This window comes from Microtus pennsylvanicus, chromosome 7 (genome assembly GCF_037038515.1).
Source record: "Microtus pennsylvanicus isolate mMicPen1 chromosome 7, mMicPen1.hap1, whole genome shotgun sequence".
In the NCBI taxonomy this organism is placed as follows: domain Eukaryota; kingdom Metazoa; phylum Chordata; class Mammalia; order Rodentia; family Cricetidae; genus Microtus; species Microtus pennsylvanicus.
This window is the reverse complement of record NC_134585.1, coordinates 59,909,343-59,934,231: the sequence shown is the minus strand read 5'-3', so window position 1 is coordinate 59,934,231 and position 24,889 is coordinate 59,909,343. Positions and strand designations below refer to the sequence as shown.

Here is a 24,889-nt window from a genome sequence, read left to right as displayed (position 1 = left end):
CCAGGGTGGGTACTGCTTGGAATCTTGAGTCCTGCTAAAATGCAGGAATAGTCAGGAAAAGAGAAAGAAATACAAGTTTTCAGTTGTTTGAAAAGCCCACTCAGGGTTAAATAGTGATTTTTAGGAGAGAAAAAAAATCACATTCAACTGTTAAAAAAAAAAAAAGATTTAGAGGAAACTTGGATAGTTCTGGCTCCAGTAAATAACAGACTGGCTGTAGGACTGAGCTTCCATGTGTAATTTTGTGGTTAGTCGCTTATGTCTGTGATGATAAATCACATACCTGCATAGGATTTCTGGCACCCCAGTAAATCTCAAGCAAGTGCCCAAATGCTAATTTATCATGGTTCCTTGGACAGCAGACCCCTTTTTACCAACTCGGTGATCTAATATCCTGTGCCCACCCCTGTGTCTGTCTGTTTCAAACAAATGCTTGCACATCTACTTGAGTTTTGAAGCACTCCCTGATGGTACCTGGCGACAAACCTGTCTTTCTAAGTGTCCCAGAATTAGGTTACAAAACCTCAGTTCAGGGGTGTCCTAGTGGGCCTATTTGAGTCCCTGTCTCAAATTTTGCCTAGGTTATGCCAGACTTGATCATTTAGCAGAGACATCCTGGGAAACTTAAAACACTGCCCAGCTCCCACACGTTCAGCCACTCCGTTCAATTGAAGTGGGCTGTGACCCGACTCCCGCCTTTCCCTCCTAAGATTCTCAAGCACTCCTTTCTGCAGACGGTTCCAGGATTTTTTCCCATGGTGGAAGGCACAGTGAAAGAATCCTGGGCTATTCACACATATAATAAATTGTAAGATGCTTGGAGCCTTGCAGTTCAGACGACTAGTATAGAATATTGAATGCTACAGACCTGGTGGGATGGGTAGATGAACACCAGAGAAAGGAGAAAAATAAGCCAGCCACAGCAGTATACCAGGTTTGGGACAACAAGGCTTAACTGAGCTGTAAATTAAAGGGTCCATTCATCTCAGAAGCCATAATATAAAACCAGGCATCTGAAAACATAGGTACATGGTGACCCTATTCTAGATGCACTCAGCGGCAACTGCCAGAATCTTTCCTGGCCTTTACTCATTTTAGATCTGGGTGTAAATAGAAATACCAATTTTGATAAAATTATTTCCACTATAGCTTGTCAAAGAAGGATTCATATTAACATCTGTGGGGAAAAAAAGGTAGTCTTGAAAATTTTTTGCTTAATAAATCCTTACTAGTAAAACTTCATTTTGGTGGTGTGCAGGCCCAGCTGCCTTGCCAGCATTACAGCTAGTACTGCAGTGATAACCACCAAACATCACAAGTTACCTTTGGGCATTTACATCTAACCTCAGAGGTCGTAGGGGACATAATTTTGATCACTATCAATCTGGCTATAACCGAAACCAACTTACTAGAGGTGAGGTAAAACCCCAAACCTGGATTTGAAGTTCATCATCATGATAGTTTGCTCTCTCCTGCAACCTTTTCCAGCCTTTGACATCTTTGTCTGCAGTGCACCCGGTTTGGTAGCTGAATGATCTCCCAGTTTGAGTAGCGTATCCACAGTTAAAGGTGTGCAAAGATACACAGCTAAGGGGGTTTGTATTAGCATCACGGGGAAGCTGGAGTAAGGGTGGAATGGCTGTGGTTTATAACTTTGTGTATATGACATTGAAGTACTCAGAGCAAGCAGCATTTATAAGTGCATATTGCTGCAGCTGTATTACAGGACCCTCTCAAGTGCAGACATGTCTGGAAAGCTATCTTAAATTTGTATTCAGTGGTATACTAGTCTCATTCCATGTAACATTACAGATATATGGGCTAATTTTAAAATGGAAAATGATCTCCATTCAGACATCAATAGAATGTCTGAAAGCTAGTCAGCACCTGGAAGACTCCTTCGGAGAAGATCCTGAGCTCACAGTTCTTAAGGTAAGTACTGTCCAGTAGGACTTCCTGTAACGGGGAGCAAGTATTCTCCAGTCCACACCGTGCGGTTTTGAGAGCCACTGGCTATGTGAGTCCATGAAACACCTGAAGTGGGCTGGAAGAACTAACTTGTACATTTTATGTAACTTTAATTTATTGAAAATTAAGCAGTGTAACAACCTTCTGCAGTATTGGGCTTTCTCACTTCTGCAATACTTAAGCACTGTCAGTGAAGTTAATGGTGAGGATTGATTGCAGATGACACCGAGGGCTCTTTACTCCGCTATATGCAGTCTGATGTAAACATTGCAAGCATACTGTATTCAGTTCTTAAGCTATGGCAATTAGGGGAGACTTTTGCACTCATAGGGCTTGCAGCCTGATATGGGAGGTGTTTGCCTGACTAATAATCACTCAGACAGTTAATTGATTATGCATGTGATGATTGTTACAAAGGAGAAATACAAATTGCAACAAGAATATATATAAGGCTCATAACTTCTCGTAGGATTAGTCGGGGATTTTCATAAGTGAAAATCACGAGGCAGTGCACTTGAAACTTCCCAAGTTGAAGGCTGGGTCAAGTTGGCTACAGGACCCTACAGACATCGGAGTATGCCCTTCCATGACCTCCAAAATGTGGCCTGTAGCTTATAAAGTACATGCAGACATAGAATGCATGCTTCTTTCTCAAACTGTAAGGCGTTGTCATGATGTTGGTCATAGATAATTTGAGACAGGAGGCTGCAAATGTTTATAGAATGTTGCATTTCCTCTCCAGAATATGCTTCCATCAAGTTCCTTGGGCTGCAACCCCAGCACTTCCTCCCTGCTCTAGCAAGTTGGTGTTTGGTCCACTTAAAAAATGATGTGGAAATCAGTGCTGACATCCGAGACAGACAAAATGAGACACATGATAGCAAAACATATGGCTCGAGTAGGCATCCTTATATGGCCACCCAGACCATAGTCCCAGAAACTCACACATAGAAAACAGCACCTGCAGCTAAAGCCAAAAACAAAGAGAAGACAAGAAAGCAATGTCTTACATAGATCGAGCTGCTTTGAGTGGAGATAGCCAACTGTATTTGAGTTGAAAAAATAAAATCCAAACCAAACCACGTCCACAGAAAGCATCCTGCTGGTGAGTCTCTGTTACCAACAGTTACCAGAGACGCTGCTGCAGTATCTGAAAGCGGTCTGGTTCTGACTGTTTATATACACTATTCAGAACTCTAAATGTGTTTTAAGGCTCTTGGCTAACATCTGAAACACGCAGCAGTCCTTTAAGTTTTCAACAGTCGTGTGTGTTTGTTACAGTATTCCACGCTCACTCCGTGGTGTAGCCAGTTTCCACGCCCTTTTCACATGCGAGAAGACTGATGCACTCTGTTCTGACTGCATCCATGCACTGGTGCTACAGGGCTGAGGCTGCAGAAATTCTCCAGTTTGATAGCAAGATCTATACATTTTATTTTCTTTTAACTTTTTTCAATACTTCGTTGCATCTTAGTGGCTAAAGATGAGATGTCCCTATAGAATCAGGTAACGTTCCCTCTGCCGGCAGCATGAGAGCTTAGGCTCACCTAGATCTTGAGAGGTAATATAATTATCTTTCTTTTTTTTACTATGTTGATTGAGTTTTACTGGTCAGTACTTAGTGGCTCTAGTAAGTCTACTAAAGAGGAAAATCACACGCAGATACACACGCATGAACACATGTAGTAATAAAGCCCGTCACTGCAGCTATCACTAGGTATCAGCTGTGTGCCATTTTACCCATTCTGCCTTTAAAAACATAAAGAATGGGATAAAGAACTGGGATAAATAGGGAAATGTGTGTGACTGATTGATGATTTTACTATATTGTTACTCTTTATAACAAAGTCATTATTTGATGCCATTATGCTCATCCATTCTATCATTTTTCCAAGGACGTATCAATCTTTATTACATACTCTTATATTTTGTGTTTATGAATAGATGGTAATTCCCGAATAAAAGGTGCTGTTCAGATTAAAATTTCCCAGGATACATTAGCATTGATCAGGTCATAATGAAACTGAGGCAATCAGGCATTTTGCCATATTTATTCGTGTAAAATTATCAGAGAAACAGTTTACAGTATTTTCATTCCCGTGTTGTAATACGGCATCTTAGGAAACCCTTTTGTCTTTTGTGCTCAAAGTTCGTTCTGATCAGCAGTTAGCTCATCTGCTCCTTCTGTCTTTTCCTAAGAATTCCTCTGAAGTAGAGTTGCAGGAGCAAGTGACATATTGTTGCCTTTGTAGGCCAATATAATTTCTCTCTTTTCTATTATTGTTTGTTAATTCATCCAGCATGACACTAGAACACACTGTACCTACTAAGAAAGGTCAGGTTTCAGGGAAACACATCAGGCATTACCAATTGAAGGGCTATTCAGATATCCCACATTGGAGACTGAAATCTTAATGCATCCTATTGAAAAACATCATTGTTCTTATCACGATAATCATGTTTGTTCTTTTAAATATCAAATATCTTTCAAAATAAGTTTAGCCTCCAGTCACAATACAGACTCCCACACAAATGCTATATTTGGCTGTATTCGTATTTTCCTTATTGATTATTATACTGTAAATAGCCTCCACATTTCCCACACATTTCAACTTTTAAAAAAAGGTAGTGTGAGCCACTGTGGTGAAGGCTGTTTAAATTTCTCCCCTGCCTTGGCGGTGTGGCTGTCTCACTATCACATGTTCTTTTTTGGCTCAAGGCTTTGGTGCCAAGATTCAGTTGCCTTCCTCGATTTTGACTAACCTTTCCGGTTTGTGGGTGAAACCTAGGCGGGTGTTCCAGGAGCAATCTATTTTCTTTGTGCTTCCCCTATACTCATCCTTCCCCAGGAGGCCACAATCTCCTCTACTTCTGCTTTTTTTTTTAGATTATTAGTGTAAACAGTGTGCCTTAGAGTGTATTGGTCGCTTTAAAGAGCTTCATTTGCATATCTCGTCCTTATCTCTGCGGTTGTCCTAACTTGTTGCTTTTTAAAACTGTCTCGCACAGTGTTTTTCAGTCCTACATCTTTCCCCTACTACTGCATTCTTCAAAATAGGTTCTTAAAAGTGTAACATTGGCTCTTGCTTGATGCACTGCTTTCGGGTGGAAATACCTTAGTGATTAAGTAATGCATTTTGCATGAGATGTTACGGTGTTCATTTTTATGTGGACTGTATTTACTTTCTCCTGATCACAAAAAAGTATTTATTGCTACAACAGCTGCATTCACCAATCCAAACTTTCCTGTATTCGCCCGATGGGAAGTATTTTAAGAATGATGACATCTTTTTCTTTGTAAAAGCAAGTCAGGTGTGTTTCCAGTGACCCAAATTTAGTTTAACTCCAGCACTACGGGCCGCGTGTTTCCAAAGTATCTGACTATCTGTGACTCTTACTCGGTTGTTAGTGAATGTCACTCTTGGCAGTTTAGAGACCACATTCCTCTGAGAACAAGTACTAGGGAGAGCGTCCCCAGGCTCTTCGCCTTCACTGCAGCCACATCCGGCAGCGTTCCCACCTCAAGTGCCACCTGCACGCCCCCGCCCCGTCCCTCCGGGCCGCTTAGGGTCCCCGGGCCGCCCCTCCTCCGCGCTGCCCGCACGCACCTGCCCAGGACGCCCCCGCGTCCTCCCCGCGCCCCCGGCCGCCGGGCATTGTGTGCACTCGGCCGGCCGCCCGCCTCTCTTCGCTCGCGGCTCATTACGGATGCTCGCGCGCCCGGCCGCCAGCGCGCGCCCCACTCAGCTCTTCCCGGGCCGCCGCCGCCGCCCCCGCCCCTCCCCCGATCCCGGCCCTCCAGCCCGGGTTTTGAGCCCGGTCCCTCCCGGCCCTCCCGCACCCTGCCCCCGCCGCCCGCCCTCCCCCCTCCCGCGCCCGGGACGCGGCGGCCCCGCCGGGGTAGCAGGCTGCGGGCGGCCGGGAGGAGGCTGCGCTGCCAGCCGGTGCCTCGCATTAAAATGAGGAGGAGGAAGAAGCGGCAGCCACAGCGGCGGCGGCGGCAGCAGCGGCGGCGGCGAGGGCTGCAGCCCGGGAGGACGCGCGGAGCCCGGCGCGACGCGGCAGCGGCCACCGCGGCCGGGATGAGTCAACTCCTGGTTTAATGGGGGCAGAGCGGCCGCGAGGGGACACGAGCGAGCGAGAGAGCGAGCGACGGGCAGCCGTCCGGGGAGCTGCGCTCACAGGCGCGCGCAGACCCCCGCGCGCCTCTCCCGGGCCGCCGGCGACACCGGCCTCGCCGCTCGCGTGGGGACCCCGCCTGCAGCCGGGCACCCACCGCCCTCCGCGCAACTCCGCATCAGTTTTGGGGGGCCTCCGGGCGGCGGCTGCGTCCCCAAGTCCCACTGCCATTGTCGAGCTTCTTGTTTACCTCCGACTCGGGCTGAGTGAGAGCTTGGCGACTTTTGGGGGGGAGGGGGCGGGGATCGAGTGGCCGCCCAGGCGGCGGCGGGGTTGCCCTCGGATCTCCCCCTCCCCCCTGCTCCTCTCTCCCCGTCGGTGCTCCCGGGCGCTCCGGGTCCCCGCGTCCATGGGCAGGGAGAGGGTCCCCGGGGCTGTTGTCGGCGACGCCGGCCTCCCAAGTGGCCTTCTAGTGCCTTCCCGAGGCTCTTGGCGCGACCCTCTACCCCTCACCCTCTCAGGCCCCTGCTAGATACCCTCGGTGGGGGTGCGAGGCGGTGGGGAAAAAGTTTAAGGTTTGTTAATCGTAGTCGCGATTGTGGAGGAGGGGGAGGGGGCGGCTGGGAAGAAAGCGAGGTGGCCTTTCCCTGGCGCTCCGGGGTCTCGGACGAACCTGGCAGGGTGACACCAAGCCGACTTTACACGCTCTCCCAGGAGCTCAGAAAGAGGAGGGGGCAAGGGTCCCTTCCCCCCCCTCTCCACCCTTTCTGGGGTCCTTGTCCGCAGTGATATTTTTTTCCTCCCCAGTACCACCAGTGTACAGCTCCTAACGGGTTCCGCTTTGTTTTTACGACTCCCCCCACCCCCAACGAATCACTTGTCGGATCAATTTTACCTCTCCCTCCTCCCTACTTCCCACTCTCCCCTCCTCCCCTCCCAAACCCCGTTCTCTGAGGTTAGACATTTTACCAGCTAGCTATACTGTTTTTCGAATTGTGACTTTTTTTACGCCCCCCCCTCATATCTACTCTCCTAGCTGTTTATTTTTGCCCTTCCCCCGCTTAGCGGGGCGGGGGTAAGGGAAGAGAAAAATAATACAATTTCAGGGGAAGTCGCCTTCAGGTCTACTGCCTTTTTTTTTTTTGTAAATAATAATAATAAAAAGGGACATAGGAAACACCAGTCTTGAACTTCACTTCAAGAACCCGGGCTGCAAAGGAAATCTCCTTTGTTTTGTTATTTATATGCTGTCAAGTTTTGAAGTGGTGAGTTTCAGGTCGGTTTTGCTAATTTCACTCAGTAAAACTGCAGCTTTGCTGTTGCTAGATAGTAGTTTGTTTCTTTGTCTCTTTAAAAGGTCACAGCAAAAGCTTGGCCTGGATCGGGCCGGCCATATGGAATGGATAAGGGCACGGGTTCTTAAAATGTGCTTCTGGGGTTCTGCCGGGAAGAAGACGACCCTAAGAGGAACTCTTCGAAAAGAGATCCCACGGTGCAAAAAAAAGGACAATATATATACTTTTTTGTAATCAGAATTTCGTGGCTTTATTTCCTGCTTTTGAAAGGAAATAATTCCAGAGATGGAGTTCATCAGCTTGTTCAGGAAGGATCCTCTGTGGTCTTAGTTTATGGACAGGGAAATGGGACTTGGGGAAAGTAGCCTCTTTCTGTGTGCCATCTGTACATTGCTCTAAAGTGGTTTTTAAAATATGTAACTCAGACTCTTGAGATGGGCTTTGGTTGCGAGCACAGTCCCAGCTGCTGTCAGTCCAGGCAGGCCTGTTGGCAGTGGATGGGTTCACCTCCAGCCTCAGGTTTGACGAACTTTCGCCTTGGCTTAGAGTTTAAAGGAGTATTAAATTGGGTGTTTTATGTGCATGTAATTTTGCTTTATAATGCAAACCTTTTAAAGAATTGATTTAGTGTCTAGTAGATGCTTTAGGTGTCTCTTCGAAAAACAGTTTTATGACCTATGTGATGTTTTGGCTGTCAGGACTTTAAATTGTAGTCTGTTCAGCCGGTGCTGCTCACCTCCTGACTACCCAATATGCTCTGTATTAACTTTGATGCTGTTGTGAATTCCCCTTCCCACTTTTTTCTCACAAATTTCCACAAGGGTTAAATTTTTTCTGTTCAATTTATACTTTTAAGATTCGTCTTCTGCTTTAGGGTAAGGCAGTCAGTTTTAGAGAAATCAGCCTAGCACTGTGGTCCGGATAAACAAAAAGAGTGTTTTGAACAACTTAATAATCATCATTCTAATTCTGGCTTTAGACTGCTGTTTAAGAGAACGGAAGAGTGAGCTTGCTAAAAAGTGGTTCGAAAGGATTCGTTTATTGTTAACGAACCTCATAGCCAAAAGCAGATGGGACCTCGGTCAAGGGTGTGAACCTGTAGCGCTCAGTGTGCCACCCTGGAGGACAAAGATAAATAACTGTTATTGTATCTCAAACTTGGTAGATCTTGGTTTGTCATTCTTAAGTTTGCTTAAAGCTCCCGATCACATGCCTGTCGCCATTTCTTGGTTCTATAGGATGAAGTAGGGTAAACCTAATAAGAGAAAACTGTCAAAAAGTCATGCTAATACAAACTATCAGCTGATCCAGGCCCAAATAGTTTTGAGTATATTAATTATTTTTTAAAGTATATAAGATATTTCAAAATACTAGACAGCTGGAAAAAATGCTGTCAGATTCTCTCTGGCTTTCCTAAATGTCCCCAGTACTTCAAGGCTAATGAAAATTCATAACATAATTCTGCTTACCTGTTCTGTTTAACCACCTCTATTTAAAAATATAATTTAGAAGTAACTTTGGTATATTGTACCAGTTGCTTTATTATAAGCAGTATTCAAAATTGAAGTCTAATTGACATTTTTCTGAAATTATGATGGTACTAACTTCATTGCATCCTGATTTTATTGTTAGGGTTATTTTTTAAAGCGAGCTTCACACATCCACTTTTTGTGTGTATCACAAAATATCTTAAGGGTTTTTGCTATTTAATTTAACAGCACCCTGTTAACAATGGACACCTAAATATTAACTCCAGAAGACAAGTTGTCCTGCTAAAAGACACGGGACATTTGAAGGAGCGCTCCACTCCTTCCTGTGTTCTCAGGGGTGAAATGATCCAGTCATGTGTTTGTCCAGGGCTTGAGAGCTTTAATAGCATGGAACTCCTGAAACTTAGCTAGCAGCAAACTTCTCGCTGCTTTAGCTCACAAAGCAAGTGGCATTGGGTGTTTGCGGTGTTCTGAGGTTCTCGTCTGTAGCATAAATGGCAATGCACGTTAGAGTGTAAGCTCCTAGGAAGCCTGGTGCTGCACACTGTAATCTTTCCATCCTCCATTACAAGTATTATAGTCATAGCCTGTCGTGAATTTTTAATTTTTTAAAAATCGAGAGTACATGAGTATAATTTGTTATTTTCTTTTTACCTTATGGTATTCTTGTTCTGAAAGTCATCCCGTTTTTCTCATAGTTTTAGCTGAGGAATTGCTGTTTTATTCACGTACATTGGTACAGATTCCACAGTATTCTGTTAATTTAGATAGAAGCATAACCTTGTAGATCATTATGTAGTTGTTTATGGAGGGAAATGTCTAGGGATGAGACGTGTATGGGGCAGGCATAACTACAGCCCTCCACCCACTGATAACGTCTTCTTTTCCAGTTCTGCCAGGTGATCTGTAAGACAGTGACTGAGTATGGATCATTTGAACGAGGCAACTCAGGGGAAAGAGCATTCAGAAATGTCTAACAATGTGAGCGATCCGAAGGGTCCACCAGCCAAGATTGCCCGCCTGGAGCAGAACGGGAGCCCACTAGGAAGAGGAAGGCTTGGGAGCACAGGTGCAAAGATGCAGGGAGTGCCTTTGAAACACTCGGGCCATCTGATGAAAGCCAACCTTAGAAAAGGTAAATACTTGCCAGCCGAATCCTGGAAAGCTGTTTGGTGTCCGCCCAAGATCACCCCGTGTGGAAGTGTAGGGCTGGGACACGTCGTGTATATTCTTTTTCTAGGTAGCTTTCTGATGTGAAATTACGTGGCATCCTGGGCTGTCGTGTCAATCATGTTTTGAAAGCGTGAGTGCTGTCTTTGAGTGGTGCTTCTTCCTACCCAGGGCTGGAGGGCTGAGACTTTCTGCAGTCTTCCTTACAGAGGTGGATAGCACTGCAGTCACAGATGTGCAGGTGGCTGCTCCTTGAACTTACCCTGATGGAGAGTAAAACGCTGAGTTTGCTTGAGAATCACCCAGGTTTTTTTCCTGCGATACTAACTGTGAGGGGATTTCAGGACATGGATCTGACATGAGATCAGAGATTTGTGATGTAATTTATTGTGGTTTATTTTCTGAAGAGCAAAGTAATTATTTAACAGTGGAAAAACTTGTGATTCTAGTTAATTTCTGCTATACTTGAGAATTTTTGGTAAAGGAAAGGAAAATTTGGGCAAGTTTATAAAGGGAAAAATAAACAAGTGATTTTCTACCAAGATGAAATTGATGGAGTTTTAACAACTTTGTCTGTGTTGTCACAACAGGGCAGTTCCTCTGTGGGCTATCTTTAGTTTTTCATTGAATAATACGTAGGAGTCAGATTTTGTGCTTTTCTGAGCAAAGAATAAAAATGCCATTTTTACCAACCCCGAATATTAAGTAGAGAAAGTTAGGGGGCTGAGGAATTTCATTGTGTTTGATGCATAACATTTACCATACAATCATTTATTTTTTTCCTTGGTTTGGTGAAAACAAAGAATATATTGATCCTGAAATAAACAGACACAGCAGTCCGTATTGTTAGATCTTTATCTATTAAAAATGGAAAAACAGCACCTCAGCAAATTCTTTGGCCTCTACTCGTGATTACCCTATTTATTGATTGTTTGCCAAGAATGTATGCATCTTTAAGCCAGGGTAAGAGCATTAAAAATATAATTTATTATGGCTTTTCAAACAGAGTGCATTAATATTGTACTGTGTAGCGCTGAGGCTCTATAAAAAAGACTTTCTGACGCCTGCAAACACACAAGTTCCATAAATTCCTAAATAGGAGATTTCAGCTGTCTCTGGTATTATGTGATATTTGCACAGCAAACTTTAATGCCAGGACAGTTTTAGACAAGGATTCTACAGACTCCACTGCTCCTTATGGCAGCCGTGCTGTTTACACAGGCTCATAAACCTCCAGCAAAAGCCTCTAAGACTGCCTTCAGGTTTAAATCATGTGGTATTTTTAACTTTCAGCAGTGACCAGTACTCTCCCTTTCTAATGCTGGAGGGCTAGGAAGTTGCTGTAGTTGGAAGTCTGGCCAAACACCAGCTTGAATAATCAGGCAGCCCAGCGAAGGCTCCTGTTTAATATTACTCCCTTTAACAGTAGGGCAACCGTGACAGTTCTCGAGACGATCTAGCACCGGGTTTGTAATTAGATGATCCCCTTGCTACCGTGTCTGTAGCCACCTTTATTATCTATAAGGCACCTTTAAATTTGATCAATAAAACACAGAGTCAACCCAGGCTGTTTCAGTGGTTTGAAAAGGTTTCAGTTATTTCATAGCGCTGAGCTCTGAGAAGCTACTCCCTGTTCGACACCTCTCTTTGATTCCATGAGAGAGGAACCAGTATGCATGTTTTTGGCTTGCTAACCCAACAGATAGCAGTGACAGAGAGAAGGAACCAGAGCCTGATCATCTCATTCCTGCTCAAATGCTTTAAAAAAATGTATTACATTCAAAATTCCATATCTTAAAAATATAGTTTAATTGTGGAAGGTTCTGTGCTTAATACAAAAAGCAAAGAATTCTAAGCCTTTCAGTAGTTTTTTTTTTTCTTTAAATCTTATTTTTTTTATGTGCATGGTTTCTGTTTGACAGGTGCTAGATAAAAATTGTGGCTAAGCTGAGAAAGCACTAAAAAAGGGCTTGGGTGTTTTTATTTGTTTAAGAGATTTTGCCAAAATACCTTCAAGCCAAGGAAGAAATCACCAGTTTGCATATTGCTATTTTTGCTGCGGTCTCCCCAAGTTCTCTTCTGATCCCTGACGGGTTCTCTCTCTGGTATAAAACAGCTGAATGAATGACAAGAATATTGGCAAGCTCTTACGGCTTGTTTTTCATGCCTAGCCTGCTGGTACTTCCGAATGAGTTTGCGAGCTTTTCTGAGTAAACCTAAAGGGGTTTAATTGTCAGAGCTGGAATCTCTTGTGAACAGTTCACAGAGCTTTGGTGAAGACACACATGTGGGAAGATGTAGCTGTTTTATGGCCGGCTTTTGTTCAGCAGAAACAAGCAAGTAGAGAATTTGTAAAGGGTCTCTCTGGCAGTGGGGAATGCTGGTTCTCAGCAGCGGTCGGTAGGCACTGAAACCTTCCTAAGTTAGGGATCTGAGAGTCCATGAGTCCAGACTATGGAGCCGATATAGGCAGGGATACTGTAGAAATAATTGGGGTCCTGGGTGCCCTGTTAAAGTAACCCTTGTCATCATTTATGCTAAAGATGATGCCCTCCTGGCACTGTGCCACAGTACTGTTCAGATGCATCTGTTTTTAACCCTTTTCTGTAACTGTTGGAAATCTGACAGCACACTGCACTAATACCTTGAGTGCCACTGCAGATGGCTTTCAGCTTGTAGACCAAGCCTCTTTCCCAACAGTGGTATGGCCTGGGCCGCTGAGTTGCTGCAGTGAATGGAAGGAAGGCAGCAGAGATGCATTAGACCATCGGTGTCTGCTGCTCGTGCCTCTCAGGAAGGCCAGCTTTCCTCTTCCTCTCTGCCATCCTTATCATATTTCCTGGGGCAGACATTGTCAGTGTTTAAGACTTAGGCTGCTATCATGTCTTTTTCCTCAGGTAGATGGGATAGGTAGTTACAGAAGTGTAAGTTTTCTACTTTATGTGCCTTGAAACAGTGTCTACGAGGATCGGTTTGGTTAGGGCTTGTGTTCCTTTTATGGAACCAGTTAGAGGAAATTCTGCAAAGGGCAGAGGAATGATTGTATGGTCAGATAATTGGGACACAAGCTAGTGAAAGCTGTTGTTGGCAGAAGCGTGTATACAGTAGGAAGGTGGGCCCTCTGAAGACAGGGGCTGTAAGGCCAGACAGTCAGTTGTTCTCTCGGCAGCATTATTGTTTGGTCAGAGAAGCAATTGTGTGCTCACTGCTCTGGAGATAAACTGTTACAACGAGAGGCGAGCCTGCCTTACCGTAGGACCAAGTTCAAGTGAAGGAAATGGAAGCAATTCCTTTGCAACTTTTAAACAGTGAGCAACAGCGTGTTTGTCTGTGTGCCTGTGTCTCTCCCCAGTCTGCCTGGGGAGCTCTGTTGTTTCTCTCCCTGTGCAAACGATTTATTTTCAGAGCTTAGGTGTCCCCTTTGCAGACTGTTTCTGAAGATTGTCGGGTTTCTGTCTTTTTCACTGTCTTTTCGATAGGAACGATGCTCCCAGTTTTCTGTGTGGTGGAACATTATGAAAACGCCATTGAATATGATTGCAAGGAGGAGCATGCGGAGTTTGTGTTGGTGAGAAAGGATATGCTTTTCAACCAGCTGATAGAGATGGCGTTGCTGTCTCTGGGCTATTCGCACAGCTCTGCTGCCCAGGCCAAAGGTAAAAGGTGCACTCCCGGGGCTGGGAAGTTGCTGGTGCTCCTGTGTGCCTCTCAGACAAAGCAGAGAACATTTTATCCAGAGAGCTGCAGCCTGTGCTTTATGTTGGTTCCTTATAGACTGTGGCTTTAAAAATTAGCTTAATTCAGTTTGGTTTAGTTAACACACATTTTGCTCATGTGGAATGTCGAGGTAAATTTTTTTTTTAAATTACTTCAGCTGAATCATTAGTATGCTTATTGACCTTAATAATCTGCTCCACTGAGGACCCACAAGGAAGTGAGGAGCGTATTTGAGCAGATGGACTGTTGAGAGTCAATTTGCATTTATGACTGAATATCTAGTTCTGTTTCTTTTATTCTGTTTCTGATGGTTTTATGGGCTGTAAAGTATTTTTCAATGTTGATTCCCACTGCAATAGGGAATCTTATCTAAATCATAAAGCCATTTAAAACTGGTTCAGCTATGTCTTATTAGAACTTCCTGTAAGTTAGGACAATGTGGTTTAATTGATGGGTATTTATTTCCAAAATAATAAACAACCCCTATAGTCATTTACATAATTTCACAATTTGGAAAGCTATGCTGCGGATGTCTTCATTGACCTGCCTTTTTGAGGGAAAGGGAATCATTCAAACAGAAATAACAATATTGCTTGTGGGGGTGGCAATGCTGAAGAGCACAGCAACCTTTCTCTGGGTCTGAGAGCCAGCACTAAGCATGTCCTCTCTTTATCTGGACTAGGGCTCATCCAGGTTGGGAAGTGGAACCCAGTTCCACTGTCATATGTGACAGATGCCCCTGACGCTACGGTAGCGGATATGCTTCAAGATGTGTATCATGTGGTCACACTCAAAATCCAGTTACACAGGTGAGTCCAGCAGTGGTTCCAAGGGAAATTCTCCGCCTGCCAGTGTGGACATAAAGCTTCTCTAGCCAGCTCGCAGTTTCTGTTTACTCGGGGGTTTGAGACATGCTAATCCAGATTAATTTGGTAACTTTACCCCTTCTGTTATTTTCTCCAGCTTCAATGTATGACTCTGAAATCATCTCCATCTCTTGAAATTTCTGCATTTTTTGCATGCGTTCAAAAGATAAGACTTTTTACTTTTAGTCAATTAAATGATGCATTACAAGAAGGCATTTTACATAAAGTTTACTTAAGAAAAAAATATTTTTGCATATCATGAACAGTGCCATCTGTGTACATTTTGTGAAAGAATGCCTTATTCGCTTTGCCATGATCTTATTTACTTATATCTGTATTTTTGCCATTTTAATTCGTGTGAACAGAGTAGTGGGAGGAAATCAGTTAATACGTTAATGCTTTTCCTGGTGGCTTGCGAGAAAGCAGTACACCTTAAATTGTCTTCCCAAGCGCATCAGAGCAGGAAGGTAGAAGTAACATGAAAAAATAGCCACCACAGGCAGCTGATGTATAATTCATGCATCGATACAGCAGATGTGTTGTATAAAGTAATTAACTAATCGGAACAATCAGGAGACCGAGAGCAATCTCCAGATGCATCTGTTTGATTCGCAAAATGAAATCTGTCTGTCTTAAAGGAATGTTCTGCAGCGGGATGCAATCCTGTAATAATCCCCTTTCTAATCTATGTCTCAAATAGTTGCCCCAAACTAGAAGACTTGCCTCCAGAACAATGGTCGCACACCACAGTAAGGAATGCTCTGAAGGACTTACTGAAAGATATGAATCAGAGTTCGTTGGCCAAGGAGTGCCCCCTTTCACAGGTACTCAGAAAGCGTGTCATAATAATAAGACATCGTGGGCAGCTACCACTCAAGGGCTATTGGGATCCCTGGTTTCAAGCAACTGGTATCTGAAGCAAGAATTTGCTAACAGTGCTTAGTGATTTGACCACTGGTAACCTTTGCAAACCTGCCTTATTCATTCTGAACAGAGTTTTTGATGCCCTTTGTCCCTTGGGGCTGGGGGTGGAGGTTGTGTCAAAAACAAAACAAAACAAAAACAAAAACCAAAGAAAACAACAAACCAGTCCTGCAGAAGACATGACTCTGCCAGCTCATTCTTAGTTCCACTGCAGAGTACTCCGAACCCTCGCTAAGGCAGATGTGCAGTGGTAAGACCTCCTCAGCTTTGGTTCATGGATGATAGTATCAGTGTTACTGTGCATAACTTCAGCATGCTGGCTACATAAAATCATAGTGTTTGCTTGATTATAAAATGGGAAAGTGTTTGCTGAAATAATTGTAAATTATGTATGTATGTTAATTATAAATATAAGAAATTTCTTGCCTGGAACAAAAGGTTCATAGTTATTGCCCATTGGGAGTTTATAACCAATTTTGAAGAATTAGTTCACTTTTTAAAAATGGACATCCTTTTTTCTTGAGATGCTTGTTTTACCATCAGGGAATTTTGAAATGAGACAGATTTATTATCGTTGCGTTTCATTTTCTGGCCTGGGTTTTGGTAGAAGACAACTAAGACCCTAGGTTTGACAAATTTGAAACCCAACATCTTTTGTGCTCAGACTTGGCTTATGTCACCACAGAGTGGAGTGCAGCACCCTCATGTTGTTAAGGTCACCCTATGCCTTAGTATTAGTTGGGGTGCTTGCTTAAAGTTTCTTTTAATTCTAGTTGAAGGTGTAATTATGAATATTAGTCTTCCAATCATCTGAACTTGTGTTGCTCTCATGAACGTTTCTGGAGTGAAGCTGGTCTCAGCTTGTTTTTTATGACACAGATCAGTAGGTATTTGTAGTGTAGGGTGCCTGAGGATTCCTGGGTACCTTAAGGGGAAGCCCCTGCATGCAGACCTGCTCCATTAGAGGCCTCCAGCTCTACCTTGATGTTAGCAGTTTAGGAATTAAGCTGTAGCCACAGATCACCTGTTCTCTTATTAAATGTTTGTTTTCTTATATTTGAGAGCAAACCTTTAAAAAATCAGTTCATTCATCCCATCAGCAACTATCTGTCTTATTGTTCTCATCCTTGAGATAGAGAGGATGCGGAATTATAACCAGAAACTAAAAGTGTTCTAAGTGAATTTGCAGCAGTTAAGTCAGCCTGGTGGCATAAGGAAGCAGAGCAACTGACTTCTGGGACTGGGCTGTGAAGACAATCCAGAGGACGTACTGCTTGGTTCTTAGTGTTTGAAAATTGTTGTTGTTGTTGTTGTTTTTGCTCAGATTTCTGAATACCCCATGTAGTAGTATCCTGTATCTGCCTGTGATCCAGTGTCCCTCTGATTTGGGAAGTCAGCTCAAGAAAAGACTAAAGGTCTCTGTGAGCTGGGGATGAGAATCTGGTGCAAGTATTTATTGTACAGTCACATTTAGCCAGTGAACTCTGCCTCTTGTACCTTATACATGAATTATGGATTTGCTTAACGCCACTATGAGCATAGGCAGTTATCACAGTAAGCAGAATGATAAAAGGAAATCCGAGGCTTAGTCTTGAAGCTGTATACTGGTGGGTTTCTTTTCTCTCTCTCTCTCTCTCTCTCTCTCTCTCTCTCTCTCTCTCTCTCTCTCTCTCTCTCTCTCTCTCTCTCTCTCTTCTTTCTTATTTATTTATTTTGTTTTTTTGAGACAGGGTGTCTGTATGTAGCCCTGGCCACCCTGCAACTCCTGTAGACCAGGCTACCCTTGAACTCACAGAGATCTGCCTGTCTCTGCCTTCTGAGTTCTGGGATGAAAGGTATGCTCCATACTGGTGAATTTCTCTAGCGAGGTCTTCAGAAGAGGATCCCATCACCATAGTTAAGTGACTGACCTCGGCTGAAATTGCAACCTAAGCTATAGTGGCAATCTTCCCTTTCTAAAAATATCATTGGAAGTAATCGTGCACATGTTAGCAGAAGTAACAAATACTGAAAATTAGTGTTTGAAAAGACTGAACTCCAAATGAAGTTTTTAATACACTGCAACATCGTCTTCGGTTTCTCCAGCATGAGCCCATGATTCTGTACCCAGAATGTTTGCAGGAGTAGCTCCTTCCCTTTTGGTTTCATGGTGAAGGTAGGAAAGATGAGTGATAAAGACTTCCTAACACCTACACCCAGAATATATACTGAGCTTGTCAAAACTTCTCTTCCTTTTGTATTTGAGATGGGTGATAGAAATACTGTGTTGAAAAATGCCTAGCGAATAAATACTGTTCATCTCCACAAAGCAGCCTGATGCCCAGAGGTGCTGTCACCCTGCTCTCCATGCAGTTTCTGACTCATTTTCATGAGAACATTTAGCGCATTATTTAATAGGAATATGTCGCTATTGACTTTAAGGGTTTTCTTAAATATGTTAAAAAGTTTTGTTAAATAGTGAAGGGTTTTGTTTTAATATGTTAAAATATTCCAGTAACAAGAATGGCTACAGGATCCATAAATAACATGTTAGGTTGAAAATCTCTTGCTGGAAGAGAGGGGGTGGGAGGGATCAGGATTAGGTCTTACTAGAACTTGCCTGGGGAGCAAGCCCTGACTCAGGCACTCCCAGGAGGATCGGCTGATACTAGAAGCTAAGCAAATATCCAGTTGATCCTTTGCTTCTCCACTGACAGTGTGGGAGCTGGTGCTTCTATAGATTAAACTCGAGGTGCTGGTTAGTGACCGATCTGAGTCCTCATTTGCTCTATCAATATCCCTGCCCAATGGTACGTTTAAAAATAGGTGATGGTTTTTACAATGGGTGCTTAGGTTTTGAAACAACAGTGTTTACTCTGCTAATATTTCTAAGGGTTTCTCCAGCTGCAGAGGGATTCCGTAAGTGGTATGTGGCTTGATTTACAGCTCATGCCTTTCTGTCTGTTAGTACTTTCCTACCATAAATCTGCCGAAGCAGAGTGACATGTGTTTATTAAGTTCTCTGTATCACGTGCTTGTTTATTTTTGTAAAATGTTCTAGGATGTTAAAAATGCTTAGCTCATTATAGATCTGAGATTGGATGCTTTCTTGTTGCCTTTGCGTTTTTCAGTGGCTGTGGTTAGATAGGTCGGCTGTTGCATTCTGAATGGCAGCTACATAGAAGAAAACAGACTGATTCTGGAACAGAAAAGCCTGTTGTCATGGAACTTTCGAGGGTTATGGATTTAGGATGTAAATTGGGAGTTATAAAAGTAAATATTTTGATTTACAATAAAACATTAAATTGGTTGCTTGTTTTCCCTAGAGTTTTAGATACTGAATCCAATCAAACATTAGATGAATATATACATTGCTACAAGGACAAATTATTTTGTTAAAGGTACCATAAGTAAAAAGTCAATTCTTATTTCTGCCTAATTAATGTTTCTTTCTAGAGATGCTGAGAGGTCAGATGGCCCTGATTTTATCTCCGTCTGCTTCGTGAAGTGTTTAAGCCTCTCCTCCTCTGTCACATCTGCACACATCCCAGTATTTCAGGCCTTGGGATTGCTTTCTGTTTCATTTTTACCTGGAGAAAAGATAACTCCTAGCCATATCCTTGTAAAGTAAATGAGAATTGCCATTTTTGTATTCAGTTCCCAAAGACACAGAAACGGGCTTGAGTACCCCGTCTAGTAAACCACACGACAGAAACGGGCTTGAATACCCTGTTTAGTAAACCACACGACAGAAACAGTTTCCCTGCTCTCCTTCTCCTGACTGCATCTGTCAAGAAATCTTGGATTTTAAAATTATTATTATTATTAGTTGCTTGCAAAATGGATAGTAAAATGCTGTCTTTTCCACATGACACTTAGCCTGTGAGTAGGCTGGTGAAAATCTCCACAGGCCTTTGATAAACAACTCACTTGGTGTTCCATCAGTAGATAACACTGAATCTAGTGTTTAGATCTAATGTCTGAATACAGCGTGTTTTTCTAAAAACAAAATTAAAAACCCTGTACTTTGTTTTTTGTATTTATATGAACTAAAATGACATCTTTCTTAACTTTTAAAATATTAATAGTTATATTTCCTGAGGATATCATCAGTATTCATATATCACATTTCACATAACATTATGAAATGTATTCACATATTAATACATTTGTTCATTCCAAAATATATATTAAACTTTTAAAACATATTGACAGGCTGCCGGTGTATCAGGCATTCTTCTAAGTAGCTGAAAAAGTCATGTATAGTTAACTCTGTGGTGCTTTTGATGTACCTAGTGTTGCTCTTTCAGTAGTAGAGAATTCTAGCCCCATGTTTAAATGAGGAACCTCGGACACAGACTGTTTGGATGGGTGCCCATGGCAACAATAATTTCCAAATCAGAGCCCAGGAGGTAAACCTAGGATCTTTTTGATCACATACACAGACAAAGGTAGTTCCAGGTGTTCACAACATTCTTTCTTTCTTGGAGTTCTGGTACGGACTTGAAGGGATCCGCTGCCTTTATTACAGCTGGGGAGAATCTTCTCCCACATGGGTTTTTGTGTGTTGACTGTTTCAGGGCATGGGGAGTGGTTTAAGTCGTCAGGGGTGGGGGCGGGGGTATCTGCTGGATAAGACTGTGTCTGGGAGGATCCAGAATTCTGAGTATACAATCTTCAGCTCTGACCACGGCCCTTCAGCTCTTCACATCTGCAGGGTCAGTATGTGTTCTTGAGCCCATGATGGCCTTTTGATTAAGCCCACGCTTAAAGGTTAGCGTTTTTTGTTGGGTCTAGTAGGCAGTTGCATTGCTCAGATTTGTTTCAGAGTGCAGGCCTTTTGTCACCAGGTGGGGCCTCCATGATGGACAAGAATGTACGGGCAGTTACCCTGAAGAATAACAGTTTTCTGCTTGATGTCCTTACCCCTCCTGCTGCAGAGGTTGCAGTTACATCTGTGGCTGAGCATCATGCTCCTTTGAGGGCAGCTCCCTGGACGACTTTCTCTTCTTTTTAGAGTTCCAAAGGTTCCCTCAATCCTAGTAACCTTGGAATCTGCCATTTGTTTATTTATTTATTTTTATTTTTTGGAGACAGGGTTTCCCTACATCATCCTGACACTCACTATGAGACCACGCTGGCCTCGAACTCAGAGGGGAATCTAATATTTGCTATTAGTATTTGCTTTGCCAGATGCTGACCTACTTGATAAACTAATAAGCTGTTATTTGATTGTTAATTGGTAACCACCATTGTCAGTGGTGGGCTGCATTATGTAATTGACAAGTTAGCTCTCTGTAGGTAGTTATGTGAATTGGCACAACTTTTCATAATTTAATTTTTTGTCCATTTAAACCAGTCAGGGTATCACTTTTTCCATTTAGCAATATTGCAGTATGTGTAAACTACAAGAAAACATACCCCAAATTGCAAGTTTTTTTTTAAATGAGGCTCATTCTTAGATGATTTAGATAGGTAGAATTTTATAGTAGCTTGGTTAGTTTTCTCCAACCTTCAAATCTTAATCCTAAAAGCTAACCTTAACAAAGCAACGGCCTAACATAAAAGAATTGATCTCAAATATCTCATTGGCTCCATCTTCACAACATTGAAGTATGAAGAATTCAAGCCATGCCAATTTCATGTGTGTAATAATGTGTAGATATTTCATTTCACCTAAGAGATTTTTTTTTTAACCTATGAATAGGTTGCCTTTGACCTCAGAATCGCTAACACAGGAGAAAAACCACATCGTGAGAGCATGGCTCCTTTCCTTCTTAATCTTTGGAAGGCTTAAGAAATGACCCAGTCTGAGGGAATGGCTATTAGACACTACTTTCTAATTGTTAAAAGAAAAGACTGACAACCAGATCGGGCTAATCAAGCTAATTTCCTTGTTAAACAGAACTAGTTTGAGACAGTTCTTGAGCATTTTCTCTCTTGGTACTGAGATTTCAAGTTGGTCTTTATCCGGATTTGCTTGTTAAATGTACTTTAGTTCAGTGCCAGATTTGGACCCCTAACAAACTCCTCCAGTTCAGAATAATCAAACAGATACACAAACTGGTTTCTGCCTCTTTCCTGGGAAACCGCCTGATTATAACATACTCTGAGTATAAAGAAACAAGCAAGCCTTTAACATAACAGGAGCAGCAGCCTGGCTCTGCAGCTTGCTGCCAATTGAGACAAGGAACACGCTGGCTGCTGGGACTTTAAATTTAGACTTAAAAGTTATTTGTTCTCTTTAGCAGTTTTAAAACAGTTCTATTAGGAATTGTATGTGCTTTGGTTTTAATTTTAACTCCTAATGATTGTAAACACCCTGAGATGTGTGCATGAAGGGTGCTACAGAAATGTCAGAGGACTGTGGGCTGGATGGTGGGCACACCTTTAGTCCCAGCACTGGGAAAGCAGAGGCAGGCAGGTCTACTGAGCGAGTTCAGAAAACCCTGTCTCAAAAAAAAAAAAAAAAAGAAAAGAAAAGAAAAAGAAAAAAGAGAGACTGTGATCTAATATGCAGTGTTGTTTTGTGGTGCCCACGCCATCATGGCCTGTGCATGAGGCTGCAGAACTCTCCTTGTAGCGGAGGATTTCTTTCCGCTGTCTTTTCTTTCTCTTCATTCTCACTCTAATACTTTGTTCTCTTTAGTCATCATTTTCATTAGAAAATGTTCTTTCATACTGTAGTAATTTTCATAGAAATGCTAATCTAATTTATTAGCTTACTCCCAGGCGTTAAAGATGCGAACCAGATGATACCTTAGATGGTAAGTAATTGCAGCCTTAATTGCCACTACTGGTTGAGGTCTCATTCTTATTTGTGAAGTACGACATGGCCTCTCACTTTTAGGCACCTGTGGCTGTCCCACGTGTGTCCCATCATCTAGTGTTTGCTCTAAAAATATCAAAGATGTGGGGCCTGACTGACTGTCCCAGCAGGAACTGCCTGTGTATTCATGCCCAGGCTACTGCTGGCTGGTTTCAGAGCAGGGCTTCCTCAGTTGCTCTCTTCTGTCTTTTTACATCTGTGGGCTGGGTGTTGGGCACACTTAGTCCCAGCATTGGGGAAGCAGAGGCAGGCGGGTCTCTGAGTTCAGGGCCAGCCTGGTCTACCGAGCGAGTTTCAGAAAACCCTTTCCTCCATCAGTGTAGTGAATGAGTGCAAGCATCATGACCGCCACAAACAGGAGCAACTGGCTTCCATGCACCGATTTCCTCTGGAGAGGAGGGAGGGGATGGTATCATTGCTGTGAGCATTAGCACCCTAAAACCCCAGTGGTTAATTCTCAGTTCAGAAGTGGACAATAAGTTGAGTTGTTTGTCTGAATGGCATGAGTGGCTTAAAGTCACATTTCTGTGTGCCACATGGTTTAAGAATAGCTTGTAGCCAGGTGATGGTGGCTCACACCTTTCATCCCCGCGCTCTGGCGGCAGATGTGGGCAGATTGCTGTGATGGCCATGGCTACACAAAGAAACTCTGTCAAAAACAAAGCAAAACAAGCTAGGCAGTAGTGGCACATGCTTTTAATGCCAGCAGTCTGGAGGCAGAGACAGAAGGATCTCTGTGAGTTCAAGGCCAGCCTGGTCTACAGAGTGAGTTCCAGGAAAGGGTCCAAAGCTACAGAGAAACTATCTCAATAAAAAAAAAGCGTTTTAGATATATTTTGACTCAGGTTTTTTTCTTTTTTTATTAATGTAAACAACCAAAAACTTTTCTTTTGTGGAAAAGTAAAGGATCATATATATAATTCATTCAAAACGTTAACAAATACTTTTAGCATCACCTTTAAAATCGTTATAAAATTATGACATTTTTAATGAAGGTAAGGGAGGATAGAAACTGTTCTTCAATCTTTAAATCTGTTATTGATTTATGTCCATTTGCAAATTAAATAGACAACAGTATCAAAGAGGATGTTACCCCGTTAATGACTTCACCCTCTTCTCCAGCACTCCAGGCTCTCCTGAGAAGACTTGACTGAAATTGACTGTCAATAGACCAAAGCTGAGTTTTGGGTTTTTGTTTTTTTGAGGCAGGATCATGCCATTGTATTTATGTGGAGGTCAGAAAACAATTCCTTGAAGTTAGTTCTCATTTCCCACCGCATGGATTCTGGGTTGGGCTCAGGTTGTCAGCGAGCCTTCCCTGCTGAGTATCACATAGGCCCCAGGGTCTTTACCCATTCCAGCAAGCACAGATCCTGGCACACTGCAAGAATTCAGGCATTTCTGCTGCACTAAGACATCATCGTCTGATGGCTGTACTTTTATTTATGGGTGATATTAGCAGTTGTATTGGAAGAGCTTTGTAGACATTCTTGTCTGCAGTATCTTACTTCGCAAATTGTTTCCCGATTATACTTAGCTCTGCCTGTGAAGTTTACCTAACCAAGAGCAAATGACTCCTGAGCTTTGCTTAGGAGAGCTTATTGCATTGCGGGTTATCTGGTATTTGTGTTCTGCAGAGGTTGCAGCACGTACCTGATTTTAAGCAGAACGGTAGTCTTGGGAGTCCAAAGGCTCAGCAATATGAAGACTGCTAAAAATGAGCTAACCGTATATCACAGTGAAGCACAAGCTTCGTTGACAGATTTCTAGCATTATTACATGCACGTTACTTTTTTCAGGGTAGTTTCAACTGTGCCCTATTCAGGACCCACATTTTCCTTTTCTTTTAACTGTTACTTCCATTTGTCCATTTTCTTGAAGGAAAGATGAGGGGGTGGGATGGGTTTCAATAACAGCCCAATGATTTACGGACAGATGCTGATGCTGCTAACTCTTAGGCCAGGGCCTGGCATGGCAGACGTCATTTAGAGCTCTACATGTCCGATCTACATTTGGCTGTGTGAAGGTCTGGAGTCACCTGCACTTGGGACTGCAAATGTCTGTCATGCAGTCCATTCCAATGTCGTTGGGTCATTTCACTATGAGGTTATGACCAACGGCACTGATCCTAAACAAAGGGTTTTTCTAGCATTGATAGAGATTAAGCCAGATCAGTGCTATTCTCTTTTTTATGTTTAATCCAGAGGTGACAGTGGTTTACATTTACGTAGTAGTTGTGGGAAATCTTGTCTGAGAGCTAAGAGTGTTAAGCAAAACATGGACATCAAGGGCAAGCTTCCTCTTTTAGTTTCCTGTGAGATAACAGTCATACGAGAATGCAGATAGTAGACCCCATAGTGGAGCTCAAGCAGACTGGAAGTCAGATCTCTGTCAGGGAATGAGAGGGTTTGCTCAAAGGTTTACTGAGGTCCTGCTCCCTTCCCCCCATATACATACACTCAGTGTTTAAGCAATGTGGTTTCAAATCTAACAGTGTTCCTATGAAGAAAGAATGCAGAGAGAGAGTTGAGC

At 42.9% G+C, this 24,889-nt stretch overlaps 1 protein-coding gene across 8 annotated transcripts in view; it reads left to right on the top strand.

Moving 5' to 3' along the window:
- Satb1 (SATB homeobox 1) overlaps positions 1–24,889 on the top strand; it is a 93,784-nt gene that overhangs the window by 13,091 nt on the left and 55,804 nt on the right. For 5 of the 8 annotated variants that reach the window (XM_075980974.1, XM_075980971.1, XM_075980970.1 and 2 more), the window contains exons 2-5: positions 9,763–10,007; positions 13,522–13,698; positions 14,442–14,568; positions 15,326–15,449. In XM_075980974.1, the coding sequence (XP_075837089.1) occupies positions 9,797–10,007; positions 13,522–13,698; positions 14,442–14,568; positions 15,326–15,449 (639 nt within the window). In that variant the 5' untranslated portion in view covers positions 9,763–9,796. Of the gene's footprint in view, positions 1–5,889; positions 7,353–9,762; positions 10,008–13,521; positions 13,699–14,441; positions 14,569–15,325; positions 15,450–24,889 lie in introns of those variants that run through there. The other 3 variants (XM_075980973.1, XM_075980969.1, XM_075980977.1) reach the window with 3 other exon arrangements.